The 15,378-nt window shown below is 32.5% G+C and overlaps 2 protein-coding genes across 2 annotated transcripts; both read right to left on the reverse strand.

Annotated features, from left to right (window-relative positions):
* Positions 1 to 3,044: 3,044 nt before the first annotated feature.
* On the reverse strand, positions 3,045 to 10,123 carry LOC107956395 (disease resistance protein RPV1). The gene is given in 9 exon segments (XM_041082158.1): positions 3,045 to 3,291; positions 3,613 to 4,367; positions 4,449 to 5,951; positions 6,083 to 6,323; positions 6,777 to 6,817; positions 7,121 to 8,222; positions 8,486 to 9,040; positions 9,140 to 9,289; positions 9,822 to 10,123. Coding segments are annotated over 8 exon segments (4,644 nt in total). The 3' UTR covers positions 3,045 to 3,291; positions 3,613 to 3,617.
* A 2,663-nt stretch (positions 10,124 to 12,786) lies between these two features.
* On the reverse strand, positions 12,787 to 13,570 carry LOC121210075 (TMV resistance protein N-like). The gene is made up of 3 exons (XM_041082159.1): positions 13,435 to 13,570; positions 13,315 to 13,367; positions 12,787 to 13,217 (listed from the first exon to the last, which is right to left on the reverse strand). Exons 1-3 carry the CDS (start codon positions 13,568 to 13,570, stop codon positions 12,843 to 12,845), a joined length of 564 nt encoding a protein of 187 aa, XP_040938093.1. The 3' UTR covers positions 12,787 to 12,842.
* Between the last annotated feature and the right edge of the window lie 1,808 nt (positions 13,571 to 15,378).

The following is a 15,378-nucleotide window of genomic DNA, read 5'->3' on the forward strand; positions in this document are numbered from 1 at the left end:
ATTTCTCTTGTGCTAACATGTTTTCTTTTATTTTGATTGCATTGCATTACATCATCATAGAAAGGAGGTGTTGATTCATATTCGATTGCTAAATAGAAAAGCTTGTCATGGGAAAATAGATTTCTTAATAAAGTGGATTATAATATGGCTGTCTAAATATGGTCCGAGTAAACAACAAGAGAAGGTTGATAGTCCGTGGGGGAATACATGACTTGTCTTCATTGCCCAAGGATTCAAGCCAACAAAGAATATTCGAGAGCCGTCATGTCTCAAAGAAGCTAACGAGCACCGCGGGGATAAGTGAGCAATGAGTCGCGGCCCGGATCAAGCAAAAAGGAGATAGAGAAAGCACCCCCTTGAAAAGTTCGTGAGATTTGATCTTGACATCTGGATACGAAGAAAGGGATCGATGTTTTCACTTTGAGCATTAGGATAAGGCATATGTAATCCATTTTATGTAAAGAAATTTGTTTTCTAGAAAAGTTGTTCTAATGAAATTGAATTCAAAATCAACGCCTCTCTTTCTTTTGCATTCATTCCATGCATTTGCATTGCATTGCATTATTTGCATTAGACTTTCCCTAAAGTGCTCTAATTAGATAAAATTATTTCAGTTAACTTGGGAACCGACAAAAGTCAAATGACTAGGCATCTTTACGGTACACAAAAAAAGATAAAAGATATGGATCAAAGATTGGAAAGACTTGAACAACTTCAAAGAGAGATGCAAGGCCAGTTACAACTGCAAATGCAAGAGCAACTGGTGAAGATCCAGCAAGATATGAGGGACCAAGTGCTAGAGTCTCAAAGGGATATGATGAATCTGATGTCCCAATTGCTGACTAAGGAGCTAGAAAAAGGAAAAAGCTCCATGATCAATGCTGAAAAGGACAATGAGGAGCCTCTTATCAAAACCCAACAATATCAAACCGGTACCTCGGCACCAGTGGATTACTCGATAGGCTTAAGCTCCAATCCGGGAGGCAATCCAACTAATCTTGTAGTTCTTGATCTGGATGAAATGGAAAAAGCAAAGAGGGAACTGCCAAAGCAACTCGAGGATCGGTATAGATGGTCTTTTTTAAGGTGATCACTAAGACAATTGCAACAAAATTGAGAAGCTAGTTCAAGGGTTCATTTGGGGTTCAACATCTAGTTACCAAAAACCAACTTTAGTGAGTTGTGATAAATGTTGAATGTCTTAAATGAATGGTGGACTTGGGTTGAGGAAAGTATGAGACCACAATAAAGCCTTCATGCTTAAAATAACTATTAATATTATTTCTAACATGGATGTGCTATGGATTAAAAGTCCTTCGAAACAAGTATGGGGTAATAAGTAAATGGTCATCTTCTATACATCCTTCTAATTGCTCGTTTCTCTGGAGGGCTTTGTCCAATCTCTGGGAAGATGTACCAAATAGTGCCAATTGGGCACTAGGAATTGGAAGAACAGTGAGTTTCTCTGGAACTCAAAGAACTTTTTTGTGTGGAAGGAACTGATTGGAGGTACACTTTCTGCTATGGCCTACTAGAAACTTTGGAAAAATAGAAATGCCTTTGTTTTCAACAGTGGCATTGTGGGAACTATGGAAATGATGGGGGGTGAAGTTAAAGCAGGGAGCTAACGGTTCCAACAGCGCTAATCATGCGCAGTGATATTAAGGAACCCGTTAGTAGAATTCTTCTTCAAGTGCAACTTAAAATTTGAGCATACCATGTATCCTTTCAATATTTTCTAAGATAATAATTATCTTTAACCAATTTCCAATTTTACTATATTAACAATTTAATTATATAAAATTTGACATATTCATATATAAATATATATTATTTCCACATAATTTTATCATAACCGAACATACTTTAAATTATATTTTAGTTATCATCTATATTAGTATTTAAATTTGTGACTGAGTCTTAGTTTGGTTGATATTGACATTGTTGCCTATACAGGAGGATGTGAGTTCGAGTGCGTTGAAACAAATTTATCCTCTTATTTAACAGTTGGGAAGAGACTGCAGATAATTCTAGACATTTGTATTAAAAAAAATTATGATTGAGTTCTAACTTGATTGGTATCAACATTGTTGCTTATGTAGGAGGTTGTGGTTTCTAGTGCGTTGAAACCTATTTACCCTCCTATTTAAAGGTTGAAGAGAGACTATAAGTAATTCTAAACATTTGTATTAAAAAAATGTGACTAAATTAGTATCATAAGTATTAACTTATTTGAGAAATGACTAAACAATTTACACATTCATTAATTTAATTAAGCTTTAAATAATTTTTCAAAAAAAAAAAGGAAGAAAAAATTTGTTTTAAGGGACAGCATGGAGGAAAACTCTAAATGAGAGAAAGAGAATATGTAATACATGCTATTGTATTTTTATTTTACATGGAGGATAGGATAAACCTACCCCACACTTTGGGGAAGGAACAAACCCAAATAATTTCCCATTTAGAAATGGGCAACCCAACCGGGATGAATTCGCAATGGGATGGTATTTAATATTTGTTATATATTATTCTTATTCTATGTATAACGTACATTTTCGGGTAATTTAGTCTTTATCCTTTTCCTAAGTTAAAATTAATCTTTAAACTTTAAAAAAAATGAAATTATTATTTAATGAAATAATGACTAAACTATTATATTTTTTAATGTTGTTTGCGTGACAATTCACATGAAAATGCATGTGCATATCATGCTAACATAACTTGCTTTATCTTATATGTTGCACTAACAAATAAGTCAAAAACTATAAAATTAAAATAAATTAAAATTAAAATTAAAAGAATATAAAATTTTCATAAGAATTAAAAAATTTTAGCATGGAATACACATGAATTACATGTAAGTTGTTGTGTTTAAATTTTAATGTTTTAGTTAGTATTCTCCTTAAAAAAATATCATTTCCCCTCTTTATTAAAAAATTGATGTTCAAATTTGACTTTTTTTTTTAAAGTTAAGAGTCAAATTTAGCTCAAATAAAGAATATGAGGTAAAATGATAAAAAATGTAAACGTTAAGGACTAAATTGATATTGTACCTACATTTTATTTAATATTTCAAATATATAAAAACAATTTTAAAAGATTAAATTAGACACATCATATTTAACATAACTTGGTGCCTAACAATTTCGAACAAAAAAATACAACAATATTACTTTACGAAAATAGTTTAATAACAAAAATAAAAGGATGATTATAACCTAAACATTGTCAATTACGTATTAGTTGCTTCTTCATGGAGCAATCAAAACTTCCTCCACATTTTATCTCCACCTGATTACATTTTTACAATCTGTTATCACAAAATCTAATTATATAAAAATGAATAATACTTTGAATGTTATAAAAAAGAAACAATGTTACCCAAATTTGGAATAGGCATAGAATACGAGTTTGTGTTTAACATGTATATGCTTAGATTTTTTAAGTTAATTATATATATATTTGAAAGATTATATCTAATTTATTGTAGAGTAAATATATCGAAAGTGAATACTTTAAATGAAATAATAAAAAAACTGTAAATAACATGTTAGATTAAAAAAGTCAAAAAATAAAAACAATTAATAGGAGAAGGCCAATGAAGTAGTTTACCACAATTAGTGCTTCTTCCCAAGTCTGCCCATTATAGAACTGAAAATTTTTTGCATTCGTTTTGGTTGCGGCCCTTCATCCATCTCCTCATACATATTACGTTTTCGCTTTATTAGGGAACCCTTACCTATTGATCCATCATCAGCAGAGTGTTGCTGGATATCTTCAAAATTTGCACAACACTGACTACTATGCAGCACTTGTGTTTCTTCCAAGTCTCTCTCATACACTATTCTAACACCACACTTCTTCACCTTAACACTGTTACAGATGAAATCTGTGAACGACAACTCAAGTTGATGGCATTCCTGATCTAAGCAATCTGTTGTCCATAAATTATTGGTTTCATGTACACCACATTTGTCTTCCAAGGAAATTGGATACAACTTGTCACGCGAGAAATAACGAATTAAAATGTGGTCCTTCATTACGTGCTGTTCAAAATGATCATTTACAGTATAGCCACTCCAATCGACTTGTCGAGGAACTCTACCCTGGAAATTAGATTGACTGCAATTGGCTTGTCTAGAATATCTACCGTGGATAACAGCTCTACACATGAGTCTCTCATCCCTTGAAGCATCATCACTGACAAAAATGCAGCACAAAGCAACTCCCATCCATTGACTATCATTCCGAACTTCGAGTGGCAAATCTATCTTAATCGAAGACTCACCTCTTTGTTGACTAAACCATTCTGGCATTTCACTTCCAGGTATAATAATAGTAAAAATCTTTTTTGAATTTCCAAATACCTGCAAAATAAAACTTCGCTTGTTTGGTAACTAACATCATGAATAATTATAAGACACAGAGAAACAGAGATATTAACGAACCTTTAGATGTTTTTTCAGCAATGTTAAGGCATCGATGTTCTCAGCCAATCTGAAGCAATTAACACCTATCATATCCGACCAAAAACTTGAATTGCAAACTTTTGATGGATTTGCAACTATTTCGAGAGAAGTACAACCATTTATTATTACACCAAGAATACTTGTTGGAAGCTCAGGCAACAATTTAAGCGCTCTGCAATCTGACAATACAAGAAATCCAAGCTTGGAAATTCGAGTTACACATGAAGGTATGCTGATGAAGTTGTTACCACCAAGATCAAGTACTTCCAAACAGGATAGGCGAGAAATATCACTAGGAATATCTCCTTCACAAAGATTGCGGTCCCTTAGATTCAGCTCTTTTAATGAACTCAAACCTGACAACGAAGGCAACATCAGAGCCATAGAATTTGTCCTTCCTCTTTGGATTACCTTTAACAGAGAAGGAAGTTTTTTTTGTAACTTGGAAGAAGATCCCTTGCTCCCATTAAAAGACAGAACTTTAAGATTTTTAAATTGAAAAATGAAGGGTGGTGGTTTTGTCATGGATGTTTCACTTAAGTCAAGCTCCTCCAAGAATTCTATTTGCTGCAAATTCTCTGGCAAATATTCAACTTTATGACAACCAGAAAGATTAAGAGATTTTAAACTTTTACACCCACCTATGCTCTCTGGGAGATCCACAAGGTTCCTGCAATCTTTCAAATTTAACAAAACAAGACTGCTCAGGTTTCCAATTGAAATAGGTAGCTCTTTAATGGCCGTCCCATCTAAATAAAGCTCTAGCAGGCATTCCATTTTGCCATCAATCTCTGGAAACCTTTTAAGATTGGAGCAACCTGAAAGAATTAACTTTTTAAGAGATTCCATTCCAATTTTGATTGGAAGACTCCTAAGACTTTTGCAGTCTTTTAGATTCAAAACTTTAAGTCTTCTGAGATTTTCGATTGAAGAAGGTAGATCTTTAATGTTTGTCCCATCTAAATAAAGCTCCAATAAACATTCCATTTTCCCATCAATCTCTGGCAGGCTTTGAAGATTTGAGCAACCTGAAAGAATTAACTTTTCAAGAGATTCCATTCCAATTTTGGTTGGAAGACTCCTAAAACTTTTACAGTCTTTTAAATTCAAAACTTCAAGCCTTCTGAGATTTCCGATTGAAGAAGGTAGCTCTTTAATTTTTGTCCCATAAAAACAAAGCTCCAACAAACATTCCATTTTCCCATCAATCTCTGGAAAGCTTTGAAATTTTGAGCAACCTGAAAGAATTAACATTTCAAGAGATTCCATTCCAATTTTGGTTGGAAAACTCCTCAGACTTTTGCAGCCTCTTAAATTCAAAAGCTTAAGCCTCGTAAGAACTCCAACAGATGGATGAACATATACTAATCTAGTTCAACCTTCCAAAACCAAAATTTCAAGATTTGGGGCAGTTGTGACGTCTGGTGCCTTGATCAGGTTTTCCGACCCTTTGAGGTTGAGCACTTTCAACTTATACAGGGCCTGTTGAAAACAATAATAAATTTGAGATAAAAGGAGAAAAAATATGGTGAAGCTTATTTTCATTTTTATTCTTCTATGTTAATATGTTCCTCTCGAATTCGAAAACAAAGACAAAATGAGTTAATTCTTACCGTATTTTCCTTCCACAATTGTTCAATATTGCTATAAGGCAAGAGAAGTACAACAAGATTTTCTGGTTGGAAGCCTAAAGGCAGAGATCTTAAAGAACATCCTGACCATTCTAAAAGTCGTAGCTCATTAGAAAGGTAGGTGAGATCACAACAATTTGAAAGACAATGGACTTTGACCAATCTTAATCTTTTCATCTTCAAGAAAGTATCCCCATTCAAAGTGAGAGTCTTGTCCAATTCCCTGGGCGAACAAGTATAAGAATAAAGCTATATAAAACATAATCTCTAAAACTTTAATCACTTCATTGCTTCTTTTTTGAAATACTCGTATCTAACACTTATATCTAAAGCATGTTCAGATATGGATATATAGATATAATCCTTCAAGGGCTTTTGGAATATATGAAAAAGTTAAGAAAAATGAATATACACATGTCAAATACAACTCACATATCTTGAAATAACATATAAGGCTAGAAACCATGATATAAACGCAAGAAAGGTGTTTGACTAAAGAGAAAATTCAAGAAAATAGATACAATTAAATGCAACATTCTTTTTTTTTCAATAATTCATACCACTTCTTTTTCTTTTATTTTAAATAGTAAGCATTAAAGGGTTGCCACTCCCTTTTAATTATTTAAAAAAAAAATCAAAAGTATACATAGATATATATGTTTGTATGTCATCTTACCTTTTATTGTCGATGATTAAGCCTTCAATCATTTCTGTAGCCTAAAAAAAATAAAAGTAAAATATTACAAAAGCTCATAAAGTTTACATTTATGATTATCATTGTATGTATAGTAAAACACAAGCTAAATAAAACATTTTCAACTAAAGTAATTCAATGAAATTACATTTTTGTTTATACATATCCTGCATTTCTTATTAATATGTTTTTGTACAAAAGATGTCGTCGTTTCAAATTCAACCTCAAATCTAATTAATGCCACATCTTAAATTTAATTGTTTGAATCAATTAAGCTACATATATAAATATGTATATATATATATAATTTTTGTAGAATTACTTACAGTTGCTTTTGTTAGCACATGATATACATCTCTTTCCTCCCACAATCTGCAACGTTTTCCAGGTTCATCAATAGATTTTTCCCTAACAATTTTTCCCCCCATTTCTTGTAGCAAGTCATGCATCAACAACTGGTTGTGTCTGTTAATAGTTAGTAGAGATTTTTTAATAAGAACATCAATTCCAATATCCGGAAAAAATTCACAACCATCCAATACTTCCATTACAAAATCTTTCTCCTCCCCATTGAAGAAACATGCTATATCTAGAAAAATATTCTTCTCCCTTTCTTCCAGTCCATCAAAACTTATTTGAAGTCTGTCAAAAATTTCTTTGTTAGAATCTCTTTCAAGTCTTTCTATTGCACTTTTCCATTGCCTTGCATCTCTATCACACAGAAAAGAACCCAAAACTTCAAGAGCTAAGGGGAGTCCACCAGCATAACCTACGACATGTTTAGCTAGCTCAATGAAATCCTCTTTTGGCACTTTCTCACAACCGAAAGCTTTCAAATTGAAAAGATGAAGTGCATCATTTCTTTTCAATGTTGTAGGCTTATAAACACCATCAACTCGATAAGATCGAAGCAAATGCTCATCTCTTGTTGTTACAATGATTCTACTCCCTAAACCGAACCAATCACGCCTTCCAACCAAGCATTTCAAGTGTTGTAGGTTATCAACATCATCAAGAACAACAAGAACTTTTTTGTGAGACAACCTGTGGTTAATTATGGCTTTCCCTTCATGAGCATTAAAAAAATTGAAGCTTTCATCAAGCAAGATCTGAGAAAGTAGTTGTTTTTGTAAAGAAACAAGTCCATATTTCTCTGAAACTTCTCGAACATTAGCAAGAAAGCTTTTACCTTCAAAATGAGGGGACATTTGACTATAAACAACTCTTGCGAGGGTCGTTTTGCCAATGCCACCCATACCACAAATTCCTATGATACGGATATCATCTTCCCCAATTTCTATTTCCGAATGCAAATTGTCCAAGCTTGGACTAATTCCAACTAACTCATCATCATGGACAATTGGATATGTTTGACATAACTTTGCTGATATTTTTTTAACAATGTCTCCAATAAATTCTGATTCATGCCTTCAAAGATACAAAGATGTAATTTTTAATTAAGAAAATTATTGATATGGAAATGAAGTTAAATGATCTAGGAAAAAAATTAAGATATGAAACGCATAGTACTCTATCGAACAAATTTAGGATACACTTGGAGGACTTGAGTTTATAGTTTTTCTGGTGTTATTGCCTTATTTGCCTTATAACACTAGAAAATAACAATTTTCCAATTTTGTCAATATATATATAAAACAGCTATTTCAAAACAAATTTGAAGAAAAAAAAACCTATTATTTGAGTGCCATCCCTTGATATTAGCCACTTCAGTTAAAGCACTTCTCCACCTTTGGATCTTTGCTTCATCTTCCTTGTATCTCTCTTCATGTTTGGCAAAAGCTGCTTCAACTTTCTCTTTTTGTTTTCTTAAATCAGATGGATCCACACCATAGAAAATTGGAAATACTTTATGTCCATTCTCCTTTTTTTGTTTAACAATCTCAGCAAGTTCCTCCAAGCACCAACCTGAAAAGACATAGTTTTCCGAGAAAACGATTAGTGAGCACCATGATTGTTGAATTGCTTTGAAGAGCTCAGGCGCGATCTCTTCGCCGGCCTCCAGCTTTGGATCATCCCTGAAAGTGACGATTCCGGTCCTTCTCAAAGCATCATAGAGATGGTCTGTGAAGTTATGACGAGTATCTTCACCTCTAAAACTGAAGAATACGTCATATTCTTTTTGTCTAGGAATAACGAGGAAGTTGACAGTAACGAGGACATGAGGAAGTCTGAGAAGGAAAAAGATATGACAATCTAGTTTGGGAAAACCAGAAAATACGGTGGCTCAATATGAAGAAAGAAACTAGAAACAGACCAAGTAGAGGAGCATCAAGAAAGGGAAAGCGGACACAGGTTTCTAAGCAATTTCTCTATACATGTCCTACCTTTTTTTTTCTTCAAAACGAATCTCCATCATAATAGCTATGAAAAGGTGTAGTGGTGGAAGTTTGGTGACAAATGAAAATGATGGTGCTTTCCAGGAAGAATCGTTGACGGTGAGGGCAGAATTGGTTGCTTCGTCCACAGAGTGGAGGCTACTTTAATTAGAAAAGCAAAGTGAAGAAGCACGCCCCTTAATCACCTTTTTCTTTTCCTTAATTTTTTTGGTTCAAACACATTTTGCTTTTCGGTGTGGAAAGTGTCAAGTAAAGAAAATTGGATCCAAACAATTTTCAAACTCAATCATCAAACCAGCATAAAGATGACAGAGTAATTACATATGGAAATTTTGGGCTCATTGCAGCCGGGTTAAGCTGGAAACATCGGCCCAACAATACAAAAACCCTTTCCTTTTTACAGTATTCAGCCCAAAGTAAAAGAAAAATAAAACATCCCTCTGCTTTGAACCCCAGCCAACAGTCTTTTTTTTTTTTTGAATAGAGAGAAAAACAACAAACAAAATCTAAATCGATGAAAGGTAGGTCCAATGTGATCCCATTCAAGACTGTCTCTTAGCTCGTCTAGTAAATTTTCTAGTATACGAATTATCGATGAAGTTGAGTTCTTTCTTTGCTAAACTATCAACTACACTGTTGACTCACGCAATCTATGATGAACTCAACTTACCACAGTCGTTCCCTAAGTCTGCTTATAACATGCACCAACCTTAGGTTACTTTCCTTTGCTTGAGTTGAATTAATGAGATGAATAGCATCATCACTATCTAACTCAACAAGAAGTTGCCGAAATCCCTTTTCCCATGCAACACCAAGTCCATCCACGACTGCCCATAACTCGACTTGCAGAGTGCCTCTAAAGTACTCGGCAATCCATTCGCTTTGAGCATCCCGAAATACTCCTCCTACTGCTCCCAACCCATTTGCAGCAGCCACAATCTCATCTATGTTTTTGAAAATGGTAAACGACATGAGGAAGTATGAGAACGAATCTCCACAATAATCTATGAAAGCGAGTAGTGGTGGAAGTCTAACAAGTCAATTACAAGAAAAGAAAATGATGATAAGTTTTATTGATGGTATTCTCTAATATATAATATATAGCAATAATAGTTTTTAAAATCAAATGTAATCTCCAATATATGCTATTCAAATAATAATGTAGTATTTAAATTAATAAAAGAATATTATCTATAATAATTCTAAAATCATCTTAAATAAAATACCACTCAAATTCAATTTTTTTTTAATTTTGAATTAAAACAAAAAAAAATATATGTTTAGCTTATTTTTACGAGTCTAACAACTATAACTGCATAAGAAAAAGAACAGAACAAAGTAATACTTAACGTATCTCTAAAAAAATTTCATTAAAATTTTCATGCACATTAGTAGTTTAATAATTGATATTAACTTAGAAACTAAAATTGATATTAAAGCTTTTAAAAGATATTACTTCTTAGCCATAAATAATTTTTAAAAGAATGGCATCAAAGTTAAAGACAATCGTTGTTTATTGTTGAGTGATACACCACCGACTTGCTAAAAGAAAAAAAAAATTGTCAAATTACACTTTAAATTATAGAATTGTAAAGAGTATATAATCATCATCTAACAAAAATATCACATTGTAATCAATTCAATAAAATGAGAATGGAAGTTGAAAATGAAATGAATAAAGCTTAATGAAAACATATGAATAAACAAAACAACTAAATTGAAAGAAAAGAGATGATAATTTGTATCACGCAATGAGAATATTTATTCATATGAAGATGTGTAACTACTAAAAAAAACTAAAGACAATAAACAAAATTGAAAAGCAATGAATTTTTATATATTATTCTTATTCTATGAGATGGTATTTAATATTTGTTATATATTATTCTTATACGTCACACTAACAAATAAGTCAAAAACTATAAAAATAAAAAATAAAAATAAATCACAATTTAAATTTAAATTTAAAAAATATAAATTTTTCATAAGAATTAAAAAATTTTAGCATGGAGTAGGTTGTTGTGTTTAAAATTTTAATATTTTAGTTAATATTTTCAATTTAAAAAAATATCATTTTGTTTCTTTATTAAAAAGTTAATGGTCAAATTTAACTTTTTCTTAAAAGTTGTGTGTCAAATTTAACCCAAACAAAGAATAAAATGTAAAGTGATAAAAAAATGTAAACATTAAGAACTAAATTAATATTTTGTCTATATTATTTTTATTTGATATTTTAAATATATTAAAACAATTTTAAAAGTTTAACTAGACACATATCATATTTAATACATAACTTGGTGTCTAACAATTTCGAACAAAAATGAAAGGACAAATTTATTTTACGAAAATAGTCTAATAACAAAAATAAAAGGATGATTATAACATTAATAAAGAATTCGCAACTTACTTATTAGTTGCTTCTTCATGGAGCAATCAAAACTTCCTCCACATTTTATCTCTAGTCGTTTATATTTTTTCAATCTGCGATCATGAAATCTAATTATATAAAAATGAATAATATTTTGAATGTTATTATTTAAATTTGGGATAGGCATAGAATACGAGTTTCTGTTCAACATGTATATGCTAAAATTTTTAGGTTAAATATTATATATATTTGAAAAATTATATCTCATTTATTGTAGAGTAAGATATCAAAACTAAATACTTAAAATAAAATAAAAAACTATAAATAATATTATAGATAAAAAAAAGGTCATAAAAAAAATTAATAGGACAAGGCTAATGAAGTAGTTTACCACAACTAGTGCTTCTTCCTCAATGTACTCATTGTAGAATTGATTTTTTTTTTTTTGCATCTGTTTTGATTGCGGCCCTTCATCCTTCTCCTCATATATTTACGTTTCTGCTTTATAGGGAACCGTTACCTATTGATCCATCATCAACAGAGTGTTGCTGGATATCTTCAAAATTTGCACAACACTGACTACTATGCAGCTCTTTTATTTGTTCATCTCTTCCAGATCTCTCTCATACACTATTCTAACACCACACTTCTTCACCTTAACACTGTTATGGAAGGGATCTGTGAACGACAAGTCAAGTTGATGACATTCCTGATCTAAGCAGTCTGTTGTCCATAAATTATTGGTTTCACGTTCACCACATTTGTCTTCCAAAGAAATTGGATAAAACTTGTCACGCGAGAAATAACGAATTAACATGTGGTCCTTCGTTACGGGCTGTTCTAGACCATAATTTAGAGAGCAGCCACTCCAATCGACTATTGGAGGATTTCTACCCTGGAAATTAGATCGAGTGCAATTGGCCTGTCTAGAATATCTACCGTGGATAACAGTTCTACACATGAGATTCTCATCCCTTGAAGCATTATCACTCACAAAAATGCAGCACAAAGCAACTCCCATCCATTGACTATCATTCCAAACTTCCAGAGGCAAATCTATCTTAATCGAAGAGCCACCTCTTTGTTGACTAAATCATTCTGGCAGTTCACTTCCAGGTATAATAATAACAAACTTTTTTCTTGTATTTCCAAATACCTGCAAAATAAACCTCTGGTTGTTTGGTAAGAGACAACATGAATAACTACAAGACACACAGAAATAGAGATATTAACGAACCTTTAGATATTTTTTCAGCAATGTTAAGGCATCGATGTTCTCAGCCAATCTGAAGCAATTAACACCTAATATAGTTGCCCAATCCTTCAAATTGCAAACTTTTGATGATTTGCAGGATTTGCCACTATTTCGAGAGAAGTACAACCATTTATTCTTAAACCACGTATACTTGTTGGAAGCTCAGGCAACGATTTAAGCGCCCTGCAATCTAACAATCTAAGAAATTCAAGCTTGGAAAATCGAGTAACACACGAAGGTATGCTGATGAAGTTGTTACCACCAAGATCAAGTTGTTTCAAAGAGGATAGGCGAGAAATATCACCAGGAATATCTCCTTCACAAAGATTGCAGTCCCTTAGATTCAGCCTTGTTAATGAACTCAAACCTAACAACGAAGGCAACGTCAGAGCCATAGAAATTGTCCTTCCTGTTTGGATTACATTTAACAGAGAAGAAAGGATTTTTTTTTTTTAACTTGGAAGAAGGTCTCTTGATCCCATTAAAAGACATAACTTTAAGATTTTTAAATTGAAAAATGAAGGGTGGTGGTTTTGTCACGGATGTTTCACTTGAGTCAAGCTCCTCCAAGAATTCTATTTGCTCCAAGTTCTCTGGCAAATATTCAACTTTATAACAACCAGAAAGATTAAGTGATTTAAAACTTTTACACCCGCCCACCTATGCTCCAATGGAGATCCACAAGGTTCCTGCAATCTTTCAAATTTAACAAAACAAGACTGCTCAGATTTCCGATTGAAGAAGGTAGCTCTTTAATGTTTGTCCCATCAAACCAAAGCTCCAACAAACATTCCATTTTCCCATCAATCTTTAGAAAGCTTTGAAGTTTTGAGCAACTTGAAAGAATTAACATTTCAAGAGATTCCATTCCAATTTTTGTTGGAAAAATCCTCAGACTTTTGCAGCCTCTTAAACTCAAAAGCTTAAGCCTCGTAAGAACTCCAACAGATGGATGAACATATGCTAATCTAGTACATCCTTCCAAAACCAAAATTTCAAGATTTGGGGCAGTTGTGAAGTCTGATGCCTTGATCAGGTTTTCAGACCCTTTTAGGTTGAGCACTTTCAACTTATACAGAGGTTGTTGAAAACAATAATAAATTAGAGATAAAAAGAGATTAACATAGGAAAGCTCATTTTTATTGTTATTCTTCAATGTTAATAAAAAATTCATCTTTATTCTCAAAATAAGATAGAAAACAATGACCAAATGAGTTAATTCTTACTATGTTTTTCTTCCATAGTTGTTCAATATTACTATAAGGTAGGAGAAGTATAACAAGGTTTTCCGATTTGAAACTTGAAGATAATGACCTTAAGAGACATCCCATTCAATTTAAAAGTTGTAACTCATTAGAAAGATATGTCAGATCACAACAATTTGTTCGGCAAAGGATTTTGAATAGTCTTAATCTTTTCATCTTCAAGAAGACATCCGTGCTCGAATTGAGAGTCTTGCTCATTTCCCTAGGTAAAATAAGAATATGATCATACATATACAAAGTATCTAAAAGTTAGGACAAATATTCGAACACAAATATAAATATATGATCCTTCAAGGAATCTAAAAAACAATAAAAATGTAAAATAAAATGAATATGCTCATACCAGACATGTCCATATATAACACCTACATCCAAATTTGAATAACGTAGGTTGAAAAAATTGGAGTTGATATTCACAAACTCACACCGCTAGAAACCATGATATATGTCGAAACTATTTTTTTGAAAACGGGGATCGACTTTTTGAAAAAAAATGGAGTCGCCACCAATCTTTTTTGTTTAGGTGTGATCGGATCACCTAGAAATTTGATTGTTTTAATAAAACATTCTGGTTTACCAAAACAATGATTTTGGTCTACGAAGTTTTGAGAAAATAGGCTCAGGAGTCGGTTACGTATGAGGAAGGATTAGCACCCTCATTATGCCCCAAGATTGGTACCAAATCGATTAAATAACTGTCCTTGTGTCTAAGATTTAAAATGTTTTTGAAATGAGGTTCCTTTTGATCACATTTGAATAACCTGAATTGGTCGTCAAAATCTTCTTGTTTCAGAGGAATATAGCATCACATCCAGCACGGTAGGATGCGATCCTTTATACCCTCGAAAACACGATAGATTTCGACTTCCAAAAATTTATAATTTGGAAATTTCAAAAGGATGCTCAATTATTTAGTCCAACGAAAAATCGAGACCCAGCACAGTAGGGTACGATTCCTCGAATTTCCAAACGTTGAACATTGCCTCGCCTTAGAAAACACGAATGAAATTCCGAAGGGATATTCGATTATTTTGAACAAATAGGAGATTGCAACCCGGCACGATAGGGCACTATTCCCCGAATTGCTAAACATCGAACATTTCCTTCGTTTTAAAAAGTTTTTAGAAAACATGAATGAAATTCTAAAGAGACATTCGATTATTTTGAGCAAACGAGAAATTGCAACCCAGCACGGTAGGGCACGATTCCCCGAATTGCCAAACATCGAATATCGCCTCTGTTTTAAGGAATTTTTAAACAAATAATTATAAAACCAGCTTGAAATACACTAATTTAACTTGAAATAAAAGGGAATAATTAGTTTTAAAGAATTAGAAAT

The sequence above is a fragment of the Gossypium hirsutum genome, chromosome A11, assembly GCF_007990345.1.
Source record: "Gossypium hirsutum isolate 1008001.06 chromosome A11, Gossypium_hirsutum_v2.1, whole genome shotgun sequence".
NCBI classification, from domain to species: domain Eukaryota; kingdom Viridiplantae; phylum Streptophyta; class Magnoliopsida; order Malvales; family Malvaceae; genus Gossypium; species Gossypium hirsutum.